Genomic DNA, 26,622 nt, shown 5'->3' on the forward strand with positions numbered 1-26,622 from the left:
TGAGAATCATTATGCTTTGCATTTCTTCAAAAGACAAAGACTTGGGAGGAGACATGTTTAAGTGCTAACAGTGATGGTGTCTAGGTTGTGGGATTATGGTCAATTTGTAGTGTCACAGCTGTATTTTCCTACAATGAATGTATATCATAATTACAATAAAATACAACCAAGGAACTCAGGACTCAGTATAGTGTTTGACACACAAGCATAAGGACTGGAATTGTGGTTCCTTGCACATACATAAAATCCAGGTTAACATACATAAAATCCAGGTATAGACTAAACAGACCTCTGAAGCTCACTGGTGGGCAAGCCCAACCCTACAGAGATCTCCAGGTTCTGGGAGAGACCCTGTCTCAAAAAAAGGTATAATGGGGACAAATTGAAGACACCTGACATCAACCTCTGGTTTCTACATACATGGGCACACACAGACATGCACCTGTATACACACATAAACACCCCCCCCCCATATACCGCACATATTCACACATACAAAGAAATGATGTGTATTAGTAGAAACATCATCATAAACACTCACAAATAAGCAAAGGGGAAGTAACATACATAATAAAGATTCTTAAACCCACCCCCCACAGGAATGTCCACATAAATGCAAACACACATGCAACACCACCACCACCACACACACACACACACTCACACACACACACACACACACACACACACACACACACACACACACACACACACGACTCTCAAACCACTGATGAACATTTACAGGATATGAAGGATTTCAGCCCAGGATGTCAGCAGGAAAAAGCCTTTGAATGAGGTATTTGTAAGATTTCTGAGAATTCATCATCAGATGCTTTTGAGGAAACCTTGGTCCCCAACCTTCTGCCCATGGGAAGCAGAAGTGGCCTGGCTAATCTGATTCTGATCTTTTCTAATATTACTTTTGGTTACTGAAGAGACCTGGAAGGGCCTGGGGCACTCATAACAAATAAGTTAAGGAACTGCCATTGGATCTGCAAAGAGATTGTGAGATTTTCCCGGAGTCGATTCAAGCCAAATTTGAGAAGCATAATATTTGTATTTTGAATTAATCCAATAAAATTTAGGGGGAGGAAAAAAATACCTGCTTGGTTTACAAAGTCACTTCCAAGAGTCTTAGATTCAGATCCAAGGACAAAATGAGGCCAGGTATGAATTAATTAGCTTTGTTTTGCATGGAGCATAGGCCTCTGGGGCTTCTCCATACACCAGTGCAGGTTAGCCAAGGTGCACACTCCTGAGTCCCAGCTCCCAGAGGACCAGAGTAAGCTGACTACAGCCCCATCTTCTGCTTCTGAAGCATCTGCCCACCTGGATGCTCAGGGCAGTGCTATTGACCTCACTAGTCAGAGGAACAAAGGAGCAGAAACCCTGCCAACTTCTATCCCCTCTATTAAAATTCAAAGCGAGAAATCTACTGTTACAGTGAATTTGCTGACAGGGCCCCAGTGGAATGAGACAGCTGAGAACTGAGGAGACAAAGCAGGGCTGGATTTAGTTCCAAAACAAAGCAGGCTTTCTCCTGCCCTGGTGTTCCTGGCCTCTCACTAACACTTCCGTGGAGGGAGACTGTACCCTTTCTCATGAGATATCCACATGCTGAGAGTGCAGACTGTGGTCCCATGTGCCCAGGCCATTCTGACTTAAACAATATTATTTTGTTTTAATTAATCACATCTCCTGAATTTCAAAAAATACCCCAATTTGCACAATTTTGTGGTCACTTCATAATAATAAATCACTTTCATAACTAGCCATTTCAAAGAGTTGATCTTAGGTGTGGCTGGCATTTATGAGCTTGGTGCTATGGATGATAGCATCATCACCATCTTCATCACCATCATCTTTATCACCATCACCACCATTAGTTATCATTATCATAATCACATCAGTGCCGTCACTGACATCAATAATTATCATTGCCATCACTTCGTTATCACCCCATCCCCGCTACCACAGCTACCACCGCCATTCATCATCATCACCACCAGTACCATAGTTGTCATCATTGACACCACTGCCATCATCACCATAAAGATCATACCATCATCGCTCCCTCCGCTACCTCCATAAACATCCTCATCACCATCGTCATTACTTGGGAAGGAATGAAAGCCTCCAAATTGGTACAGCAAAAAGTTAACATCAGACATTTGGATCCACAGAATTCTAAGCTGCTTCTCTCCTGCCCCTAAGCTGTATGACCTCTAGCCTCTTGTTTCACATCCTTAATAAGAAATTTAAAAATAAAAAAAATGCTTTAAAATTTTCTGGGTCTTCTCACTAGCTTCCTCTTAAGTGGTAAGTTGAAGAAAAAAAAAAAAGACCGATTTTCACGAATCCTTATTCTATCACAAAGTATTGAGTTAAATGAGAGCACCGTTGTCTCTAATTGATAAAGAGTCAGCCCCAGGAGCTTAGCTCCTTCACACAAGATCACACTGAAAGCAATTTGCATAGCTCCAGTCCAAAACTAAGCCAAGCTGATCACCACATGAGCCTTCAATCACACCACATCGCTTACCAAATGGAATGCAACTTCTACAACCATTTGGAAATATCCTTAGGTTTATTTATTTTAATTTATGTGTGTGATTGTTCTGTCTGCATGCATGTGTTTGCAGCAGGTGAATGCCTGTTGGAGCCTGTGGAACTGCAGTTCCAGATGCTTTTGAGTCTTCCAGTGGGTGCTGAGAATTGAACCTGGATCCTCTGAAGAGCATCAAGTGTTCTTAGCTGCTGAGTCAGCTCTCCAACCCAACCCTTTGTAAATTGGAAGCATAATATGCAGTTCTTCCTGAATACTGCCACTGTGGAAACTGGTCACAGAGGTCAAGCATGGGACATTCTTCACCACAAGTTGATAAACTGACTCCTGTGTCTGAAAAATGCCTTTCTCCCAGCTCAGTGAGCTCTTCGGCACTCCGTTTATGAGTATTTATCAGCAATACTCCAGGACCAGGGAATTTAAGCAACTTAGAGTATTTTTGCCCTATTTTGCCCATGGCAAGGATCTATTATTCTCATTCACTCATTTCATATTGGATAATACCCTGACTGAATTCTAAAGATAAATACTGAGAGGTGATACTGCTACTAGACTCTACGCTGAAATATTTGCACCAGTTACTTCATTAATCCCCGTAAGACTGCAGAAGACACCATTACTTCCCCATCTGTCTGCTACACACTGGTACCCCGAAGTAACTTGCTGTGCAAGTGCTGGGGCCGTGATTTTAGCCCAGGTTTTCTGACTCTTAGAGCAGATCTGTGTCTCAACCAAAGAGCAGTGCTGCATCTGACACAGAACATGTAAATTCCTGGGCAGCACTTTTAGTACAATCTCTAGAGATGAGCTGATCCCCAAGAAAGAACATCCACAAAGCCTATACAGCGTCTGTGGGTCCACAGGACAAGGTCATGAAATCTCCAGGTCCTTGAATGCATGGGACAGTGGACTATGACAATTTCTGAATCCTTTGTTCCCCAGGTCCATCCTCAGCTCTCTGTAAGGTTTGCAAGGGCTGATCCCCAGGCTCTTTCTACAAACACCCACGCTCTTCCAAGTGACATCTATGCAAGTCAAGAAAGACTACCTGTCTCTCAACTGCATTATTTGTAGAAAATGGATTTATTGTTTTACTGCATGTAAGGAATTACCTGCTCAAAACTCACCCTTCTTTTTACTACTGAGAGATAGTTCAAGTACTCTGATATACATTACAGATTTCCTTCCATGATGCAGGCACACACAATTCTTTTTCAAAATAAATACTTGGTCACTTACGAGTGCTTCTTATTCCTGTGTCTTCTTTTGTTTTATTGCTGTGTTTTGTTTCATTTTTATGGTTCTGGTTCTTTTTAATGGGGACTCATGTGACCCTGGCCAGCCCCAAACTCTCTATTCTGCAGATGATCCTGAACTTTGTAATGCTGAGGATTGAAACCTCTGTCACCTGAGACACATCCCTAGACTTCTTGCTTGACTTTTTGTGACAAATATACATCAAACATGTCAGTGTGAATGTGAATGCTTTTGCTTCATTTATTTTAAGAGATACATGACACAATTGATATAGCATGTTCTCTGTTATAGACATTAAACCTGCTTCCAGCCCTTTGTCATTCTGTAAGCATTTGGATGAACATCATATTCTATGGACTTTCAGCCCCCCCAGATACTCCTTTTCCTCTAGAACAAGTTGGCAGGGATGTTTGGGCACATATTTTAAGGCCATTGACACAAATTGCTGATGATCCACACAGAAACTGTGCAGCAACTTATACATACCCCTTCTTGGTGCACAAAGATTCCCTCTACTGCATCCTCAGTAACATCTCCAACTTATTTTTGGGTGAGTCTCTCTTCCAAGCTTTTATCACCACACAAATGAGAAGACAGCCCCTACCCTGAATCAAATGCTTCCCCTGCACACAGAGAGCCTTCTGCAGCCCCAGATGAGCAGGGAGAACAGAGGGCTGAATGCTACCCCTCAGCTACCCTTCAGTCACCCCATGGCCCTGGAGGTTAATTCCCCACTGATGGGTTTGTTTCAAGGTATTATGGCATAATCATTTTGTACACGATGAATGGGTGTCCCACCAAGGCACCTCTGATTGGTTTAATAAAGAGTTGAACGGCCAATAGTTAGGCAGGAGAGGATAGGCAGGGCTTCAGGGAAGAGATAGGAACTCTGGGAAGAAGAGAGATGTGGTTGACCAGCGAGACACACAGGAAATGGTATGCACAGTTCTAAGCAGAGGCAATGGAGCCATGTGGCCCAATGTGGATTAATACAAATGGGTTAATTTAAGTTCTAAGAGCTACTTGGGAAGAATCCTAAACTAAGGCCAAGGTTTCATAATTAATAAGTGTCTGTGTCATTACTTGGGAGCTGGCAGTCCAAAGAAAGTCCACCTACACAAGGGTTGAAAGTGTAGTGAATTATGGTGACATTGCTAAGGGCTCAGTCTAGAAGGCTGCCTCACTCATAGCCTGGTCTTATTTTTCTTTCATATACTCTCTATCTGCCCTGTCTTTTCCATTTGTTATTCACGCCAGGCAAGGACACCTCCTCAGATATCCAACAATAAAGATAATAACTGCACAGATGGCTCATAGACATCTGGAATTCAACAACTCAATCCAAACTCACTGTCTCCCCTTGCATTCTCCAGAGGCCCTTCCATCAATCTTTCCTTTAGAGAGGTCCAGGCAGTGAATGGTACCTTTATCCTCCCGGATGCTGGAGGAATGAAACCTAGCAGCCTTCCCTACCGCTCACCACCTACCTATCATTTGATCATGAGGCCTGATCAATCCAGTGTCCTCAGTGTTTCTATCAGCCTTCCTCCTCCAGGCCCCAGTCCAAGCCAATAGATGCTGTAATTATTTCTAGGTGGAGATTGATTGGATAGGACAGAAGGGAAGAAAAGAATTACGTTTTCTACGTACCTATTTCCTGGTTCTGGAATCTTGTTAATAGTCACTATGCACACAAGAAATCCATACCATAGATAATGTTATCACCAGTTTACAGATCAGGAAACTGAGGCACAACTGATGAAGCTGCCTAAGGCCCGACACCTGGACTGGCATCCAGAGACTTCTGTGTGATTCTTGGTATAGACTGTGTAGCGATACCATGTGGTCCTTAAAGGAGACATCTAAAGAGTGGGGCACAATCCACACCCAAAACCTGTTCTCACAGAGAGGGCCTTTCTCTTTTAAGCAGGAAAGAAAAGTTAAAGTGACTGCACTCTGACCCAGGCAGAAACAGCAGCAAATGACCTGGCAGGTGTAATTTTTAAGAAGAGAAAAAGGGGAGGTCTGTGCTAGAATGGGTTAGGGTTTGGTGGTACATTTTGATTGGACATGCTAATTAGGTGAACCACAGGGGAATTTTGATTGCTGAACTTTAATACTTTGGAAGCTGGACCTTGGTAGTCAGTCTCAGGAGGAGGAAGTGGCCAGATAAGGAAATAGACTTTGGTGGCTAGCTTTGGGAATGCAAGCTAAAGGGTATTTTTGTTTTGTTTGGCTTTTGCTTTTGTTTTTGCTTTTAGCAAGGCAGAGGGGATGGGGGAAAGAGCAAGGCCTGCCAGATCCATTCTTGCCACACTTGAGATGGCCAGAGTCCCTTTAGTCCTGCCTCTGTCATTCCTGGGAGTTTTAACAAACTACAGGAATGAACTCTGTAACTAAACTGTCTGGATTCAGATCCCAGATTACTTACTGGCTTCAAAACTCTGAGTGGGTTACCTTGTTGGCCTGGACTAAATGATAGCCCTCAAAAATTGTCCCCAAGTCCTCTGATCATGACCCCAATTAGCAAAAGCCTCTATAGTTGGAAGTGAACAAACTCAAGATGAGGCGGTCTTGGGTGAGCCAGGTGAGTTACATGTCCATTAACAAGTGCCCTGGTGAGAGAGACACAGAAGAGGGAAGGGCCATCTACAAGGAGACAGAGTGAAGCAGCCACAAGCAGAGGAACAGGGCAGCCACCAGAAGCTGAAGGATAAGATTCAAAATAGGCCCTGATTGTCTGAGGAATCACAGCCCTGCCAATCCCTTGGATTTTCAGAATTCTGCCCTCTGGAGCCCCAAGAGAGTAATTGTTTTTGCTTTAAGCTGCAAGTGTGCAGTTCTTTGTTCTCTTAGTCTTAGCAAACCACGGGCTCTCCACACGGTAGTTTTCTCCTCTGTTTGTGAGCATGTAGGAGTGCTTCATCGGCTGCTGGGAGAATCAAGCCCATCTGTACCCAGAGGCCCTCTATAGTAGCTGCTACCTCACAGAGCCTTCTGGGTTGTATTTATGATGACTCTTAGTGACCTTTAACTGGTAACAATAAGGACACTTAGTTTACCCCAAAGCTGGGTAATGTCTTTCATTTAAAAATGCAAAGGCCATAGAGTTTGGCTCTATGGACCACTGATGTTTGATTACCAGCCATGGGACAGACAAGCTACAACCTGCCAAAGGCAGCGGTTGCAAAGCTGTTGTGTGCCCTTGACCTGATAGAATGTTCTGGCCCAGGACACTGAGCTGGGCCAACAGCCCTTCGTTCTTTCTCCTGATTGCCTATGGTGTGGCAGGCAGGGCTGGCTGGGATGAGGGAGTAAGTGGCTGCTGAGTAGTTACTAAACTGAATCATTTGTGATGGCAATGTGGCCTTTACACAAGTGACAAGGCAAAGGTGAGTAATTAGTGCACAGAAGGACGTAAACCTTAAATCCCTCTCCAGCTATGAAACTCTCTCTCCTCTCCAGCTCTTACTAATGAAGTCAGAGAAAGGGTAAAAGCCTGTAATTACACTGAAGTAATTAGAATCCTACTTAATAAAAAGCTTAAGGCAGGAAGCCCAAGCCAATAGATCACCCATCGGGTCTACCACCTTCTCTACCCTTCTGAGTCGTTCTCCCCAGGATGGACCTTGGGTGGGCTCCACTTAACGGCTGGGACTGTACTTACTCTGTGTAAAATGTAAGCTCACGGGCACACTGCCACCCTGTCTCCTAAATTGCTCACAAAGCTTCAGAAGTGTGTCTGTCTAGCTTGGCCTTAGTGGTTCCAGCCTCTAATTACAATGCTTCTCAACCTTGGGGGTCAAACAACTCTTTCACAGGGGTCGTCTAAGATCATCAGAAAAAACAGATCTTTACATTATGATTAATAATAGCAGAAAAATTACAGTTATGAAGTAGCAACAAAATAATTTTATGGTTGGGGACCACCACAACTTGACAGACTGTATTAAAGGGTGGCAGCATTAGGAAGGTTGAGAAACACTGCTCTAATCCCAGCTACTCAGGAAACTGAGGCAAGAGATTCTCAAGTCCAAAGCCTGCTTGAGCTACAGAGTGAGTTCTAGGCCAAAATGGGTCGCTTACTGAGAACTTGTCCAAGATAAAAAGCTAAAATGGGGTAGAGAGATATAACTCAGTGATAAAGGCTTAGCTTTAATCCCCAGGACCTAAGATAGGGGAGGCAGGTTGAGCCTTTCTTAACTACTACAACTTTTTCTCCTTGGTGAACCTCCACCAGGACAAATTAATTTAAAACCCCCTTTACTTACATCTATAAAACCTGATCACTTTGTGCACTGAAGGTATTTGTTTGCCTGTGTTTTCACTTTCTACCTCACAGAAAGGGGGCTTCAGTGCTTATATACCAAAGTCCATCAATCCTTGGTTGATGGCTGCTCCCTAAAACTATTAGTTCTTCCCACTTGCTGTTTCCTGTGTCTGTGGATAGGAGGTGTGAGTACCACTCAAAGCATAGAGATGACCAATGTGGCTGGAGGAAGGTTGACCAGATCTCCAAGAGGAAAGTCCATGAGGTTCTTGGCAGGTTCCCTGTCTGCTTCAGGAAACTGTCAGGTGCTTTGTTTTGGTTGTGTTCTGTAGAAATTGTAGTAGCAAACATGTAAGAAGGTGACAAGCCGAACTAACAAATGACAGTGCCCAGTGATGGAGCCATAATTCAGTTGATGAAGTATTTCCTGCACAAACATGAGGCCCTGAATTCTACTGCTAGCACCCATATACTCAAAGCTGGGCACAGAACCACATGCCAGAAATCCCAGTGCTAGGGAGGCAGAGGAAAGTGGGTCCTTGGAGCAGACCAGCAAGCTAGTCTAGTGGAACCAATAAGCTCTGGCTTCAGTGAAGGATCCTGTCCCCCCCAAATGAGGTGAAGAGTGATGAAAGGAGACACCCAACACGGATCTCCCCCTCATCCCCCCAGAAATATGCACTGCTCCCCAGTATCCATGCTCTTTCCTCCTTGAACCTGTGTAGTGCTTTACAAGCAAAACAACATACATGCACATCCTCAATGACTCACAACTAACGCTCTGAGGTTTCCTGAGATTGACATGTTAAACCTGCTTTAGTTGGTGATTTCCAGTTGTATTTCACAAGTGTATTTACTATGCACTCACCTTTAAATAATGACAAGTTTTATGATACATGCCTTAGAGATTAATAGTCAGGCTAATAGGGAAGTGATTAAAAATATTATAAATATTTCCCCCTTCCATGTTCTGGTCTTGTTTGTGCAGCCATTTCTGGGAGAGACTGTTTCAAAGCAGACTTCTGCTATTCTGGCTCTTACAGTCTTTCCCTCTTTTCTGAGGTCTCCCCTGAGCCAGATGCAGGAGCTGCGATTCAGATGATTCCGATGGAGCTGGGATCCACACAACCTTGATCTCTGCCTTGTGAGCAGTTGTGGTTTTCTGTGACTGGTGTAAAGAGAAGCCTATCTGATGAGGGGTGGTAGCCACACTTACCTGTGGTATAAGGATGAGATTTAGGATGTGGTAAGGAATGATGCTGTTCTAGTCAAGTGTTGATCATAGATTCTAAGTTCCATGACCCTAGTTGCCCCAGTAATCTGGCTAGGTTTCCAGTACCAGACATGATTTCCCTCCTGGGAATAGATCTTGAGTTCAATTAGACAGCTGTTGATTGACGCTTACATGTGAGTACCACTTATTGTACCTTTATGTATATGGTGCTGGGCAAACTACAGTCAACTGATGACTGATGAGAGAAGGAGAATTATTTTCTCCCAGGGATGATCCCACTTAGTGGTTGTCCAATGCAGAGTGGTCAACCTTGCTTCCATATACACAAAAACTGAGTCAGCAGATTGTGTGTGTGTGTGTGTGTGTGTGTGTGTGTGTGTGTGATGTATATGTATATCTATATATACATGCATACAGTTTGCTGAGTATGTATATGTATATATATATGTATATATATACATACACATATATGGGTGTATACATATATACATATGCATATGCATATATACATACATACAAATATCAACACTATAACAATAATCAAATTAAAAAGAAAAGCTATCAACTTGAGTAGAGGACATAAGGGGAATTTGAGGGATGGTAGCTGGGAGGGGCTAGAGGAGAGAAAAAGTGTTCTATTTAAATTAAAATATCATAAATGTATTTTAGATGATTTCTCTACACTCTTGTAGCCTATGAGCCAATGTTTGACATGTAGAAGATATTCAATAAATATTTGCTACTGTTGCCATTTATAAAAAGAATCCTGAAACTATTTTCACTAAAAACAGCCTCATGACAAATGTGTGTCTAGTCACCAAATGACTGCTTTTGAAATATAACTGATAATACTCTTGCTACAATGTGGGCTTAAATGTTTATTTTCCTGGCCTTGTTCCTATTTGTTTAAATGAAACCCTGGGCTTTACTGAAAATGGAGATGTATACTGTTAGACAATGCTGCTGTCATCCTCACTAGAGGAGTCTGCTCTCCCCCTTGACCCAGGTGTGGATGCGGACAGATTCCTAGCGGTGCAAATGTCCCTCTGGTCCAGCTTTGCTAAGGGAGGTGGGGGGATGTCAGCTTCCATCTTCTCTCCATACTGCACCCTTTTGTTGTATGCTAAGGTCTGCAGCTGCGACCCTGCCACAGGGTGAAAAGAATCAAATTAGTGGACTTCTGGCAGGTACACCCCCTTTAGCCTTGAAGCCATGCAAACCTTATTATTTGTTGGCCTCAAATGTCAGCTGCAGCCAGGGCTAGTCCTTGTCATTCTGACTTCCTCATTCCAAAGCCTGACCTAAGGTGTCCTCCAGCCTGGTGCAGTTGTTTCAAAAGCAACAGAGCATGTGTGATAAGTGGGGTTTGCAGTGAACAGGACTCTCTGTAGATCGACACCCCAACTGGGCATCCCTACTATTTTTGCTCGAGAATGGCAACATCTGTGACAGCCTATTGCATGCCTATCATTGTTGCCATGAGAGCTTTGAAACTTTAATTATTACCCATTCTTTGAAGTCAAGTTGGAGGCCTGGAGACTATAAAGTAGGTTATTATTGCCTGTTTGGTTAGCTGCTTGCAACCCAAATGCCCACTTCCTACCTGAAGGCAGAAGTTACCACATAGTAACGGGCTATCCACACCCTGAACATGAAATGCTGGTATGTCTAGATAAGAGTGAAGATGACAAATGGGGCTGGAGAAAAGACAAACATGAGGATCTATGTTTTATCTCCAGAACCCATGTTAAGAAGATAAATGAATAAAAGCCAGGAATGGTAGTGTCCACTAATAATCCCAGTGCTGGAAAAAGAGAGACAGGCAGATCTCTAGGACTCACTGGCCAGTCAGCCCAGCTAAACTGGTATCCCAGGTGTAATGATAAATCTTTATGCCCAAGCCACCCAAGCCCTGCCACCTCATGGGCACTTTCTGCCAGGCCACCCGAGTTCCACCCACCACCACATTAATGTCCCAAGTAACACACAGAGACTGCTTGGCCAATGACTAGGATGACTTGGCCATCTACTAACTCAGTCTTAATCATCAACCATAATCATGAGACTTATCTTAAGCAGGATGCCGACAGAAGGCGTCCTGTCTTCCTGGGCTCACATGGCGGCTCCACAGAGAGGAGGAGGAAGAGCAAGAGAAAAAGAATGATGTCCTGTTTGTCTCTGCTTATATATGAGTCTGCCTGCAATGTCACTTCCTGCCTGGATCACAACACTTCTTTACTATATTTCCCAGAATCCTCCTCGACTCCTAGTCCCACCTACCTTGCTTCTTCATTGGCCAACAGTACTTTATTTAACAACCAATAAGAAGATAAACATACACAGAAGGACATTCCCCATCAACCAGGTCTGTGAGAAACCCTGTCTTAGAAACTGTCAGCCTAAGGTTGTTGGGGTCAACTGGAACCAAGGGTAGGTAACCAAGTCGATGGAGCACGGGGCAAATAGACAAAAACACCTCTTGATAACCAATTAACTTGGACAATGGAAAATGTTTTCAGTCAGATGCTGCCCCAGTTGCTGCGCACAGATCATAACTCCTCACCATCTTATTCATAATGTCATCCCCACTCTCTTGCTTCAAGATTCCTAGGAAGAAACGGTATGCGTTGTGAGGTCAGGTGTGACATCTATTTTTGTGTCTGTGTCTATTCACAAAGTCTCAAATGTATTGGGGACTGGCTAAATGTCTGCAGAGTTAAGGCATTGAACACAGTGATGTGCTCCTTAAATGGGAGAACTTCGTTGCAGCTGTCATTGAGATTGTCACAGTTACCATTGGTGTTACCAGCATCATCAGTGTGACCATCAGGTGGTTTTCTGTTGGGAATCCTCTCTCTGCTCTTCAGACCCCGGTGAGATGAACACCACAAGCATATATGGTCCTGATGGGTCTGTCACTCTTCTCAGCCTGGGAATGTCTCCTAGACTTCTTCCATCTCACCAGAATACTCTGTATTTTCACTACTCTAACCAAGAGACAGAAAACACTCAGTATGAGAAGTTCAGAGAATAGGTTTGTCTCCCCTGCCTCTTCACAGAGACTTCCTCTCCTGTCTTTCTGTGATTAGCAAAAAGAAAGCAATTCCCCCCAAATGTGGTAGCTTTAAAAACATAAAGGCATTTATTGCCTCACCACTTCTTGTTTCCAGAAGCAGGGCATGGCTTTTCTAGGTCTTCTAGACAAAAGTCCATCAAAAGTGTATTCAGGGTCCCTGGGCTCAGCTTGGGGGGAGGGTAGGGGTTATCTCCCAGACTCATGAGCACAGCAGTCAAAAAGGAGCCATCAGCTCTTTTCCATGTGAGGCTTTGTACAGGCCTAACTGACAATGTGGCTGTTTGCTGTCCCCCAGAATAACAAGAGAGATGGAAGTTCACAGGTACACATTAGAAACAGTCACTGTACCACCCCATACTCAAGAGAGGGGGTTAAACAATAGCACCACACCAGGAAGCTAGCATCACTGGGGATCATATTAGACAGAAGCTGCCCACCAAAAAGAGAGATGCCGTTTTCCTTAAATACAGGCACAGGATCACCTTGATTTTCTTCATTCTATCCCCCTCTGTGGTAGCCATCCCACCCACAATGCCTCACCAAGCTTACCAGTAACAATTTAAAAAAGGATGGGGAATCAGAGGCACAAGCAAGTTCTAAGAATAACTTCCAATATGATGATATAGCTGTCTCTGTGTGTACACACTGACACTGGGTCATGAAAAGCACCTCAGCTACCCCATGGGCTTGTCTGAGCAGTAGTTTCCTGATGAGACATATAGCTCCCCAACGAATATATTAAAAAAAAAAAGAATTCCAAAGGTTATGGACCCAGAAGTTACAGATTTACATGTTCCCGTTCCTGTGCCTACGTTGCAAAGATTTGATGCTAATTTCAGAAGATCTTGAAGCCTGCTTTCTGTTAGCTTGATGTACACATTCAACACTGCCCTCCTGATTCTGATATAAATGTCTCAGCAACAGTTACACTACCTCGCAAATGAGTTATCTAAACTCCTCACCTCCTTTCTTACAGCACACACGGAAGGAGGAAATGGGGGCCTAATTTGTATTCAGAGAGGCCCAGGGACAAAACTGACTCATGGACACACAAACACACACACACACACACACACACACACACACACACACACACACACACACACACACACACGTATATTTTTTTTTCAGGTGGAGCTGTCAATGAAGCTTTTTGGGGAGGAGAATGTTTTAAAATAGGTCTGTAGTTGCATACATAACATTTTCCTTTTGTTTCCTTTTGCAGATTGTATCCCAGAGAAAGCTTTCCAAGTCCTTGCTGAAGCATGGGAACACAGCTGGGAAATCCTCCATCACGGTAAGCTGACCCTGTGGTGGCAACAGTTATTAGACCCCTTGCACTCACTGATCCAAAAGAGATGCTAGGATGGTGAACTCTGCCTGTTGGGAGCTGGCTGAACTACCAGAGGCATCTCTGTCTCCCCACCCCCCATTTTTCTTTCTTGTTAAAACCATTTTGATCCTTCAACCCTTAGGGAAAATGGGAGGAAAGTAGATTTGGCAGTGGGGCCGCTCACTTCTGCAGAGAACTTATGCAATCACAGGAGAAATCACAAATAGAGTATGAAAAAGAAGATTGACTTCGTTGGATGAAGTAAGAATACAGAATTAGCTGGAGTTTTGGGGTTGGCAAAGTGCAGCCTCCCCTATCCCTAAATAAATTTGTTTTAAAAGCATTTAGCTCAAAGTTTGGATTGCTTTCCAAGGAGAGACCAACTTTAATACTCTTCATCGAGTAACAGATTAGAACTCTGATGCTTGGTTCCATAGACAATAGTTATTTAAGCAAATTTATTCTTTATTAAAAATGAAAAGGATGCCAAAATTCAGTTCCTTTGTGACATTAGCAATGAATTAATTGCTCAATAGTTAATGAGTCTAGAGACTTGTTAAAGAAAAGGCAGGTGCTTTAAAAAATATTTTTTGAGACAGGGTCTCCCTATGTAGCCCTGGCTGGCCTGGAACTTGTTATGTAGACCATGCTAGCCTCAAACTCACAGAGATTAGGTGACTTCTGCCTCCTAAATTCTGGGATTTAAAGTAGGTATCTCCACACCCAGAAAGGAAGCTTTTCTTAGTTGTTGCTCCTGATGCCTCTGCCTCCAGCCTGGGTCCCAGCACGTAAAAGCTAGTCAGTCACCCACTGCTGTGTATTCTAGTGAGCTCCCTTCCAGGGCTGAAAATGGTGCACCATCTGCATAAGGAGTATGGGGAGACTTCTTGCCCAATGTCTGCGTTTGTTCATTTTGAGGCCAAAACTACCCAAATGTGCTGCTAGGCTCCTGCACAGAGGGGCCCACCCTTCTCAGCAGCTGATGTGTGCTTTTCCCTTAGGTGATTGCTGAAGAATTATCAGGCAATGATGACTATGTGGAGCTTGCATTCAATGCACGGAAATTGGACGATAAGGTAAAACGTTTCTCGTTGACCTCATTGAAGGAAGTAATAAAGCTAAGACGAACAGTTTAATCAGATTCCTCCTCAAAGCTATTTTTCCCTTTCAACCCACATTATTAAACACATCAAAGACTTCAGAGAGGTCTGGAAGGCGAGGGGTTTTTCTTTCCCAAATGGAGAAGCATTTGGTAAGACAATTCGGTAATACTAAGTCATCATTTGTTTCCAAATGCCAGAGGTTGGCTGTGCCCAGGAATATATGCCATTCTGTCATCATTAGGGTCATTCTAAAGGAAAAGAGAAGCCATGAAGGGGAATGTCATGACACATCAGTAAGCGTCTGTGTTTGCCCAGTTCAGGGCTAAGAGCTTTGCATACACTCATTTGTCCAATTCCCATGTGGTAGGTAGTATTAATGCAGGTGAAGAAGGAGAATAAAAGATGCAATAGCTAGTTCAAGCTTCCTCCATGTCACAGTTTGCAGCTACTGAGTAACAGACACTAAGGCAGAATCAAAGACACAAGAAATGTGTCTACAGAAATGCCTGTGGGTTGCATAAGGGGAAAGCAGGGAGATTAGCAGGTAATGAGGAAATTCTGACTCCAAATGACAAGAGATGAATGTGTATGGGTAGAAGTCCCCTAGAATGCTACCCAGACCAAGAGAGGTTCAGCAAAAGCATTGGAAAGTTCCAGAGTCAAAGTCAGCCACTGAGAACTGTATCTCTCAGCCAAGAGCCTGCCTCAATGTCCCTTCTGTACTTAGTTACTAGACAGAGCAGTCCAAGGCAGTCTGGTCACAATGTAAATACATGGATGGACATCAGAGCTCAGAAGGTATAGCCCTTGCTCAGTTCCATTCCCTAGAGAAAGGGCGTGCAAGGTGTGTTTCCATGGCCACCACATCCTGATATTAAATGATAAAACTTAAGATCCAACCCCGTGTCAGTCTACCTTCCATCATGCTCTTTCCATGGTAACATCCTCCCAATCACCTAATTAGTCCTGAGTGTATGTGTGTGCGTGCATGCAAGCATGTGTGTGTATACGCATGTGTGTAGGCCCTACACATGACAAAGCTTAGACCCCAATTTCACCATATCATACCTATCATTTTCCTTCAAATACGTCCTTAAATCAAAAACCATGTCATGTTAGTAATTATTTACACTGGATTCCAACTTCCTGGAGTAAGAATCAATTTTTATGCCAACTCTCTTATTTGTTAATTTATTCCTTAATTCATCACTCATTTGGCAAACTGTGTTGGGTGTTTGTCAGCAACAAAGCACTAGGAAGAAGGCACACCACCCTCACACCACAGCCTGGACTTCGTCATCTAAATTAGATGTAAATCAAAAAGCCACATGGCATATAACAGAATAGTGATGTGCAGGGTATGATCATTGGTGTAGGAATAAGAGTGTCTGGGAAGGATGGCTGCTCATTCTGCCTGGCAATATCCAGGGAGACTTTAACCCTGATAAACTAAATGCGCGCGCGCGCGCGTGTGTGTGTGTGTGTGTGTGTGTGTGTGTGTGTCTTTCTGTGTCTGTCTGTCTGTCTGTCTGTCTGTCTGTCTCTCTCTCTCTCTCTCTCTCGTGTGTGTGTGTTTATGTGTCTGTCTGTCTGTCTGTCTGTCTGTCTGTCTCTCTCTCTCTCTGTGTGTGTGTGTGTGTGTGTTTCTGTGTCTGTCTGTCTGTCTCTCTTTCTGTGTGTGTGTTTCTCTCTCTCTCTCTCCCTCTCTCTCTCTCTCTGTGTGTGTCTTTCTGTGTCTGTCTGTCTGTCTGTCTCTCTCTCTCTCTCTGTGTGTGTGTGTGTGTGTGTGTCTTTCTGTGTCTGTCTGTCTGTCTGTCTATCTGTCTCTCTCTCTCTGTGTGTGTGTGTGTTTATGTGTCTGTCTGTCTGTCTGTCTGTCTCTCTCTCTCTCTCTCTCTCTCTCTCTCTGTGTGTGTTTCTGTGTCTGTCTGTCTGTCTGTCTGTCTGTCTCTCTTTCTGTGTGTGTGTGTTTCTGTCTCTCTCTCTCTCTCCCTCTCTCTCTCTCTCTCTCTTTCTCTCTCTCTTTCTCTCTGTGTGTGTGTGTGTGTGTGTGTCTTTCTGTGTCTGTCTGTCTGTCTGTCTGTCTCTCTCTCTCTCTCTCTCTCTCTCTCTCTCTCTCTCTCTCTCTCTCTCTGTGTGTGTGTGTGTGTGTGTGTATTTGAATATTGTTCCTCAGGAGCCATCCATCTTCTTTTTAAAAACAGGGTCTCTCACTGGGACTTAGAACATAGCAATTATGTTGAATTGGTTCGCCAGCAAACCCCAGGGATCTACACATTTCTGTGTCCCCAGTGTGGAGACTACAAACCTGTATTACCAAATATAGACACTTTGCTCCTATTTATTCTTTGAAAGTTTTGCACTAGTGTATCTTGATCATATCCCTTTGGGGCCCTAGCCAACACATTTCCCTCCCAACTTCATGGTTTTTTTTTAATTAAAAAATTATAACCCACTGAGTCCAATTAATGTTGCCTATATGCACACAGGTGTGGAGCTATCCACTGGGGCATGGACACTTATCAGTAACCAACCCCACACCTGCAAAATTGACACTTCCCCAAGAAGCTATCAATTGCCAACACTTCAGCTAGGAGTGAGGCCTGGGGACCCCTCCTCACCATAGAAAGTGGCATTTTTAACTGGCTTGATTTTGTGCGGGTCTTGGGAAGGTAACCACAGCCTCTGTAAGTTCACATGTACAACAACCATGTCATGTCCACAGGACAGAATTTCACAGTGTTCCTCCCCACCCTCCAGTTCCTACATTCTTTCTGTCTCACCGTCTACAAATTCTCTGAACACTGCAGGAAGGGTTGATCAAGATATCTCATCTATAGCTGGGCACACTCAGTCACTTATTCCCAACACTGACCAGTTTTGAGTCTCTGCATTACCCATCATGCACTGAAATAAGATGTTTCTGGTCAGGGCTGAGAGCAACACGAATCTACGGTTATAAGCACGAATGCTTACAAGGCAGTTTGACACCCATTTGGCAAAATAACATTGAGAGTTTTTCTCTTGGGGTTTTAACTTCAGTAGCCATGTGTATTAACCATATTTATAAAACCAGACATGAATTCTCTTTTGTGGAACAGCCCTCAGATCCAATCAAGAGAGCAGTTGGTTATCCCATAAGTAACTTTGCCACTGTTACATAAGTGGACCCATCTTGTCTAATAGACTGGTTTTGGAGCATTGAGGGTCCAATGCTAGATAAGACCATCCATGTCCTTCCCCCGCATCCAGTGGCCTGCACAGCACCTGTCAGCACTATGAAAAGTAGCTGTTGAGTAGAGAATTTTCTGGTCTGTTCATGACTGGAGTCAAAATAGGTGGTGTCTTCAGCAGTAGAATCTTTCCCTCTTGTTATCACACCTGGCTTTTTATACATGAATCTATAGACTGAACACAGTCTTCACACTTAGTAAGCCCTTTATCAACTGACCTAGCTCTTCAGCCCCACAAACTAAGTACCACTCAGTGTTTGTTGTTGTTTTGTTTTATGTCTTAAGTGGCTAATGTGAAACATTTACCAAAGGGTCTCTTGTTGGTGTTCAGAGCTGAGTGCAGGGTTTGCAGTTGCACCCAGTGGACTGGGGTATGGACTTGAAATCCTCGCCCTCTCACCAATATTAAGCTCCTCCTTTTCCAATGTCTTCCCCAGTCTCAGAAGAGTTTACAAAAATGCTTTGCAGTCTCTTTGCAGCAAGTGTAATAATTGGGGGTTGCTTGTTTAATAGCTTACAATGGTTTCTCTTCAGTCATTATCCTCTAAGTGCCTCTAGTTTGTTCTGCCAGTAACTAATGTAACAGTCCAGAGGCAGGGAGGCTTGAGGTTTGTTAGTGGCCCTGTTTTCTCTAAAGAACTTGAACAGTCGCTTTTGTCATCTGGACACTTGTGCATATGAAAGAGCCTCTGTCACATTTCACATGGTTCTGAAAGGTTGCTCATGCCTGGCACTTGGGCTGGCCAGACCCTGGGCTCAGCCAGGATAGTCAACAGAGTACCTACATAACAGATATCCTATAGCATACCTGGCTTCTCCCAGAAAGGCAATCTCAATAAGCAGGTAGGAACTTCAAACAATTTGCTGACTCAACATTTGAAGTCATTCACCAGACATAGGAGAGAGGAATCAAATCAGACTCCAGGTCTATAGGAAAATGGTAAAACCATGTTATAGAAAATATATGTACCCCAAATATTGTGGCAGCCATCTTTAGAAAATGTGAACTTCCATATTTTTTGCTAGATAAGAATAACACAACACAATTATTTTCTTTCACAAGTAGAAAAAAGTAGTTTCTGGAAATCCTCAAGAATATTCCTTTCCAGCTTTTTAGCTTTAAATAATTTTGTGACCACTTATGTAGTCAGCAGATACAGACACTGGCTAGAAATAAAAGAGTAAACGCTATTTTGATACAAATACGTTCTTGGGTTTTATTATATTAGTGAGTGATATTAAAGTGACTGATTTCTAAAAAAATTGCAGCATGAATATATGGGGGAAATGGACTGTATCCAATTCATACCTGTCACAAACATCTGATTCCCCAATCTCCTGGTTAGTATGATAACCTCCAAGTATTTAAATACCACAGGTTAAAAAAGAAAAATCATGGCTCTATCCATCGGCCTTCTTTTCTAGATGGCAAATTGAGATCCTGAGATGTGAAATGATTTACCTAAAGCCACATGTATACGCTCAAAACAGAAAACAAGAATCAGGTACAGAGAGTGACCCAGTGAGTCTCCTGACTCCCAGCCAAAGCTTGAATTGCTTCAGAGGAACAGGAAGTCAGGAGAGGGAAGGTGAGGGTATGCTGGAGGTCAGCAGTTGTCCAAAAGAGGTCTAGTATCTGAGAACCCTTCCATGGAAATCCCTAAAGTTAAACCTGTTTCCATAGCAACATCAAGACATCTTTTCTCTTTTGATTTTCATTCTCTCACTCATGAACAATGAAGTTTTCTCAAGGGTGAATAAACCCCACTGAGTACAGAAGCAAATATGAGAACCCAACTTTCTCTTCTTCCTGTTGAGGTCACTAAACTGTTGTGTACAAATGCCAAATAAAACTCTACTCACTGCCTTCTGGAATTTGGAAAATACATTTATTTTCCTGATGAAATGCTGTTTTATTATGGTGTAGGTTTTGTCACTTAAAAACTAACATACAAAATGAATGTTTTTAAATGTATAAGTTTTATGATGCATTAACTAACACAATCCACATAAAAAGTTTGGGAGGGTCCCCAACAATTTTTAAAAATGTAAAGGAATATTAAAACCAAAAGTCTAAGAACCATTGTTGTGGAACTCACCAGAGAGTGTTAAGTTCTTTTGCAAATCACGGTGATAAATAAATGTCTCCACTCTTCTTGGCAGGAAGTCACTGTTTTTTTTTGTTTTTGTTTTTGTTTTTGTTTTTTTGCTTGCTTTATCCTCTTCAGCAGACTAGCAGCCATCAACCCAAGGTGAACATCTTTGAAACCTGAAAAGCATTTGTCATTAAGAGCCAGAATATAAAATAAATTACATTTGTGAAGAGTAACTTATTTATCTAATGTTAATGCAACTCACTTAATGGAGAGAGCCTTTATAACTTCTTTTGTTATATTAGCATGCATTTATTATGTTAGTAGGCAGTTGGCAATTATCTCAACAGGTAGGCACACAGTAGTAACATGCGTGTAGTAACCACTTAGGAACATGAAAGCTAATAGAATGTTCCTTTTCCTCCCTTCCCTGAGAAAGGGTCCGTGCTGGTGTAGAGAAACTACTACTTCCCTTGTCCTCCATATCTGTAAAGGATGTCATTACAGACTGCATTTTAACAGCCCCATGAAGCTAGCTTGATGGAGTGACAGATGACTAAGCAGATCTGTCTCTAAAATAGAGGTTGTCAAACTTTTCCTGCGAGAGGCCAGATGGTAAGTATTGTAGGCATTGCAAGCCATATGGTCTTTGTTCCTATCACTCAGCTGTGTCTTGAGGCATGAAGACAGCCAGAAATGAAACAGAAATGAATGGGTGTGGCAGTGGTCCAATAAAACTTTATTCATAAAAACAATGGCCAAATTTGTCTCTCATGTTGCAGTTGACTGAATCCTGCTTTAAAGTGATATGAAACGTTACTCACTGTCCTGTGTTTCACTGTGTTTGTGTATGACTGTCTGGGAACTGTGGGCCAGTCTGCATGAATGATGGAAAAGTTATAGTTACTAAGCAGCCCCAAAGTCACAAAGCGAACTCACCATGGAGTCTGGATATGGCAGCCTCTTGCTTCTCTTTCCTCTACAAATCAGGGTTCCAGTTCAAAGACTGCCACGGGGGATATGCACTGCTCATTTTTCTCTTGGTTTCTTCATAGAAACTATACTTTAAATTTTTGTTTACTAAAGAACAAGTTTCCACGTGATTTTTTCATGCACGTTTGGTTTTGGCTGATTCTCCTCCCTCATGAGCACACAGTTTCCTACACCCCCTTTCTCCTCTGTGCCTTTTTAATCCCCACTGTCCCCCATCACACTTTGTTCTATTATCTTCCCCATGCCCTCCCATTTTCCATGGACTGTTTCTAGTTTCCTGGCCTTTATCCATGTTTATTCCCACCAAAATACACACATCTAACAGTCAAAGCTAAGAATTGGGTATGGAAGAGAATAGGTGGTATTTATCTATCTGAGCCGGGGTTGTTTGGGTTAATACGCTGCTTTCAGTTCCATCCAGTTTCCAGCACATTCCACAGCTTCACGTTTGTTCGTGGCTGAACGGAACTCCATTGTATAACTGTGCCTCATTTTCATTATCCTTCCAGTTGATACATCGGGGCTGATTTGATTTCCTAGCTATTGTGAAAAGAACAATAGAAATTCGATCGTTATATATCTCTGTTAAAGGATGTGGAGCATCTTGTTTTATTTTTAAAAGACAAATAACGGTATGCTAATCTGATATACATACTCAATGTGCAATGAGAGTATTATGGAAATTAGCATTTTCAACTCCTCAAACATTTGTTATTGTTATTTGTTAGGAACTCTTTCAATCTTCCTTTATAGCTCTTGAAAATACCTTAAACTTCCTAGTCACCCCGCATTGCTCTAGAACACCAGAGCTGGCCTTTTCTTATCGCTACCTCGTTCTGCATTTTCTTCTCGCTACCTCTTTCTACTCCCTCCTTCCCAGTCTTTAGTGGCCATTATTCTGCCCTCGCACTTAAACAAATGTCTTTCATACTGGATTACAGACCAAAGTAATGTGGCCTAAGGGATTTTAAGTAATTCACTGTAGCAGAACTTGAATAAAAGGCCTGATCCATTCACCTTATCCCAGCGAACTGTCCCAAAGGCTGCTTCAGTGAAAAGAAAGCTGAAGAGGCTAGATTAAGGTGACCAAGCAACTGTGCCCAGGGTTGTGATTTTGAAGAGAACGATTATCTACAGGGATACGTTTGAAATTGTTTTCAGTGGTTTTGTCTCCAGGAATCAAATGATGGTCATCATCTCCATGATTGGACAGTTCTTCACAGTGTCTGTGTAACCTCTCTCCCTCTGCTAAGTCCCAGAAGCTAGCATTCATGAGCGTAGCAGGTGACAGACACCAGATTCATGTGGACAGCTCTTCTACTTTCCCCACAACGCTATAGACCAAGAGTGATGCTCTCCTCACTGTGGATGGGACACTGAGACCATGAGACATTAAACCTGTTCCCAGGGTTATCCAGAGCCCATGTGGGAGAGTTTAGATTTGAGAGTAAAGCTAAAGCCACACATAGCATATTAGAACTTCACAATCATGAAGCTGGGGACTGCTTATAACTTCCTTTCACCCGCTGGTACCCTCACAGCATCTTTGTGCTAACCATTGTCAATTAAAGAAACAGTTCCCATATCATAGGGATGAAGGAGATGGTTGGTTTATTCTGGAGCCAAATATGAGGGACCATGACCTGGAACATGGATTTTGGTTTTCACACTAATACCATGCTTCAATGGGGGAGCCATTTCATCAACTTTTTATAGCAACAGAATTTAAATAGGCACGAAAGAAAAAAAAAAAAAAACTCTTCAACTCCGATGACAAGTACGTCAGGTAGGCAGTTATAGTAAAGCAAGGGAAACTCTGTCTCTGGCTTCCAATGCTGTCAGCAGTCTTAGCCCTTTGGTTGGTATAATCAGGTGTTCATACATTCCAAAGGCTTTACTTAATGCTCACAAAGGATGTTAGGTCATGTACAGAGAGAATGCTAAGCAGCTACTAAAGGATCAAAAGTTACCTCTAGGATAATTTGGCTCTGGTTTGCAAAATTCTAACCTTTCCACATCATTGAAGTTCTAATTAGTCAATCAGCCTTGGCAGACATAGCTTCCTTCCAGGAATTCTCATTCATAGCCTGAACAGTGTTTTTAAACAATGTCAAATCAGGGGCTGGAGAGATGGCTCAGCAGTTAAAGACATTGGCTACTCTCCCAGAGTCCTGAGTTCAATTCCAAGCAACACATATTGGCTCACAATCATCTATAGTGGAATCTGATACCTTCTTCTGGCATATATGCAGATAGAGCACTCATATACATAAAATAAATAAGCATTTTTTAAAATGTGAAATAAAATAGAACTTCTTAGCATGTGACCAAATGAAAAGTAAGAGAATACCGAGATGTACATGGAGTATATGTAGATTTACTAAAATACTGTTGATATTATGGAAAATTATAATATATTCATTTCAATAGAAAATGTCCAGAGCTCTTAAATTGGTTATTATCTTTTTATTCACTTTCTCCCTCTCCTCTTCTACCTCTCTCTGTGTACATAACTTTCAGGAGTCTGTTATCTCCTATATATTTTGGGTCCTAGAAACCGAGAAGTATTTAACTTGGTGACAGGCATTTCACCCACTGAGATACCTCACCTGTCCTTTAGTTCATTATTTTGAAGGAGGGGAATGGTGATGCAAGGAGAAGTTGTGGTTTTAGTTTTTGCCTCCCCTCTCAATCCTTCTCCTAATCTTACAAGGCTCCATCCTTTTCACAAAGCATCTCTTCTAAGACCCCTAATCCCCAGTGCCCCCACCTCTCTTCTATCACATAAACTGACTTACTGAAGAGTAATGTGTTTCTCTGAAAAGAAAATGCAGACACAGCCCCATGAGATCAAGCCGTGAATGACTTCCAAGAAGAGAAGTCCTCTAAAGCAAAGGGCCTGTCCTCAATCCAGTGAATCCCACCCATTGTCTCAGTGGAACCCTTCTATGTCCCCTAAGACCTTTATACCCTGTGTTGTGAGACACTGTTCCTCACACCATGTTGTGAGACATGGTGAAGCATCTGCTCATCTCAGATAAGGAACCATTACAAACCAAAGTCAGAATAAGACCAAAGTCTGACTTGGTGGACCAATGATTTTTGTCAGGGTTACTTAGAGGAATAGAGGGAAGGGTTATTTACAAGAAAAGAAATGACTCAAAGATATCTGCATCACCAAAGTCCACCCCAGCATCAGTGACAGCTCACAAAAGTTGGAAACCTGGAGGGCACATACTGTGCAAGCTGCAGGACGTTCAACAGGTTGGTTGGGTGTCCTTTCCAAGTGGATCCATTGGTCTGACTCTCGTCTAGACAGCTCTGCTAGTCTCTTCTTCTTCCAGACTGCTTTTCAGGCTTGAGCTTCTTCTCAGCATCTCAGTTTTCTGGGACTGTCTTTCAGCAAACATTAATACTTGTAAGTGCTCCTGGGAAGCGAGGGGCCTAGTGAATCTGGTCAGTTTCAGGAACTTCCTGAAGCAATTACAATTGTTTACTTCCGGATCTTAACAAACTTCCCTGAAAGATGAAATATTTCACCTCCCTTCAAACGCCTCTCGTTCCACCTCCCTGTAAACATCTTGTCTTAAAATATCCCACTGTTTCACCTCCCCTTTAACATCCAGTGTCATGTTGAGATTCCCTCCAAGATGGAAGGTTGTAATCCGGGAAGAAACATCTTTACAACACCTGGTACCACTGAGATAGATTTGAAACTCTGAAGTCTTGAATAAACCTGTTGCCTTCCACCAATTTGCTTTTTGTAATGTAATGCTTTTATTACTTCTAGGAGAATTTCACTCATGTATACAATGTATTTTTATCATGTTTACCCTCTAATTTCTCCTAGATCTACCCATCCCAATCCCTCCCAACTGTCTGTCTTTCTCTGTCTCTGTCTCTCTGTCTCTATTTCTCTCTTAAGTAATAACTGAGTCCAAATTGTGGGGCCATTTACTGGAACATGGGACCATACCCTTAAAGAAAACTGAATCTCTGCCCCCTGCTTCCTCAAGCCATCAACTGTCAATAGATCCTCAGCTCAGCATGAGAGCCCATAAGCACCATGCTGGAATGTTGACTGGTTTGAAGCTATGCAGGCTTTGTGTAGGCAACCACAGCTTCTGTGAGTTCTTGAGTGCAGAGGTCCTGCTGTGTCCAGACAATGTTTTTCACTCTGGTCTTCCCTGACCTCCAGTTCTTACCACCTTCCCTTCCACAATGGGCCCTGAGCCTTGTGGACAAGAGTAGGATACAGATGCCCCATTGATGGATGAGCACTCCACAACATTTATTCCCTGTACTCTGGCTAGTTAGGAATTCTGTATTAACCACCACCCACTGCAAAAAGAAACTTCTCTGACAATGTCTGAGAGCTACATAGTTCTATGAGGCAATCAACCAACTTCTGTCTTCTTGGTTTTCAGGAGAGAAATGAATAATACAAACTTCATATTCCAATCGCTAAATTATAGATGGGGGTTGTGCTTTTTTTCTCCATATTTCTATTTTTATCTTGTTTCTGTTCTACATTTTCCATTTTTACATAAAAATGATGATAAGAAAAGTTTTGGATTTTCAATAAAGAGGAAAAAGGAAAATAATTGATAGAGTTTTTCCACTGTGGTCAGCAATTTTTAAGTATAACTCATAAACATCCCCTGAGGGGCTAGTAATCTATTTATGGACACACAGGAAGAAGCTAATGTGGTCCATATCCATAAAGGAAGAGGGAAGAAAGGGTAACAACAATATTATTAGATGTATATAGAAACAGAAATAGGCTGAGATGCAAATGTCTTGACAGGTATATGCAAATCAGCTATGGTGTGTCTGAAAGACAAATGGGCCATTTGGGGATGAGGCAAGGTTTGGGGTTAGATTAATGAAGAAAGTAGACACTGGGTTTCTTGGTAAGAGGGAGGCCGTGGTACTCTCAAACATTCAGATATTGAATGAAAGGGCCAGTGTTTGAGTCTCAGGTTGAATAGGGAGGGATGCAGCAGAGAAGGGAGTTCCCCCACTGCCCATCTCTTCTCTTTCTAGGTTATTCTAGAAAGTTTCTAGGCTAATAGTCTTTTAAAAATATTTGTATTTAAATAATTTTTTCATAAAATGCATTTTGATCATTTTTTCATGCTCCTACTCTTCCCATATCCTTTCTACCTCTAAACCCACTAAAATTCATGTGTTTTTCTTTCTCAAAATAAATAAAACAAAACAAACATTGAAAATGAAAAATAAGACAAATCAAAAAGGTCAACATATGCTTAGACAAGATGAAATTATACATTTACACAAACACACACAACAACAACTATTTCATTTGTGTTGGACAACAACTCCTAGGCAACTAGTAGTCTGCCCCAGAATTTAGTTGGTCAGTATACCCAATGGCACTCCATTGGGAAAAAACTGATTGATTCTTCCATTTGCCAACAGGTATCAATTGCAAATGGCTTCT

General features: G+C 42.4%; 1 protein-coding gene across 1 annotated transcript in view; it reads left to right on the forward strand.

The window, feature by feature from the left end:
• The window catches only part of Cpne4 (copine 4), a 321,642-nt gene that overhangs the window by 173,437 nt on the left and 121,583 nt on the right, over nt 1-26,622 (forward strand). Inside the window, exons 3-4 of the mRNA XM_035444565.1 lie at nt 13,629-13,700; nt 14,738-14,812. Of these exons, the coding sequence (XP_035300456.1) occupies nt 13,629-13,700; nt 14,738-14,812 (147 nt within the window). The remainder of the gene's footprint in view (nt 1-13,628; nt 13,701-14,737; nt 14,813-26,622) is intronic.

The sequence above is a fragment of the Cricetulus griseus genome, chromosome 4 (assembly GCF_003668045.3).
Source record: "Cricetulus griseus strain 17A/GY chromosome 4, alternate assembly CriGri-PICRH-1.0, whole genome shotgun sequence".
Lineage (NCBI taxonomy): Eukaryota > Metazoa > Chordata > Mammalia > Rodentia > Cricetidae > Cricetulus > Cricetulus griseus.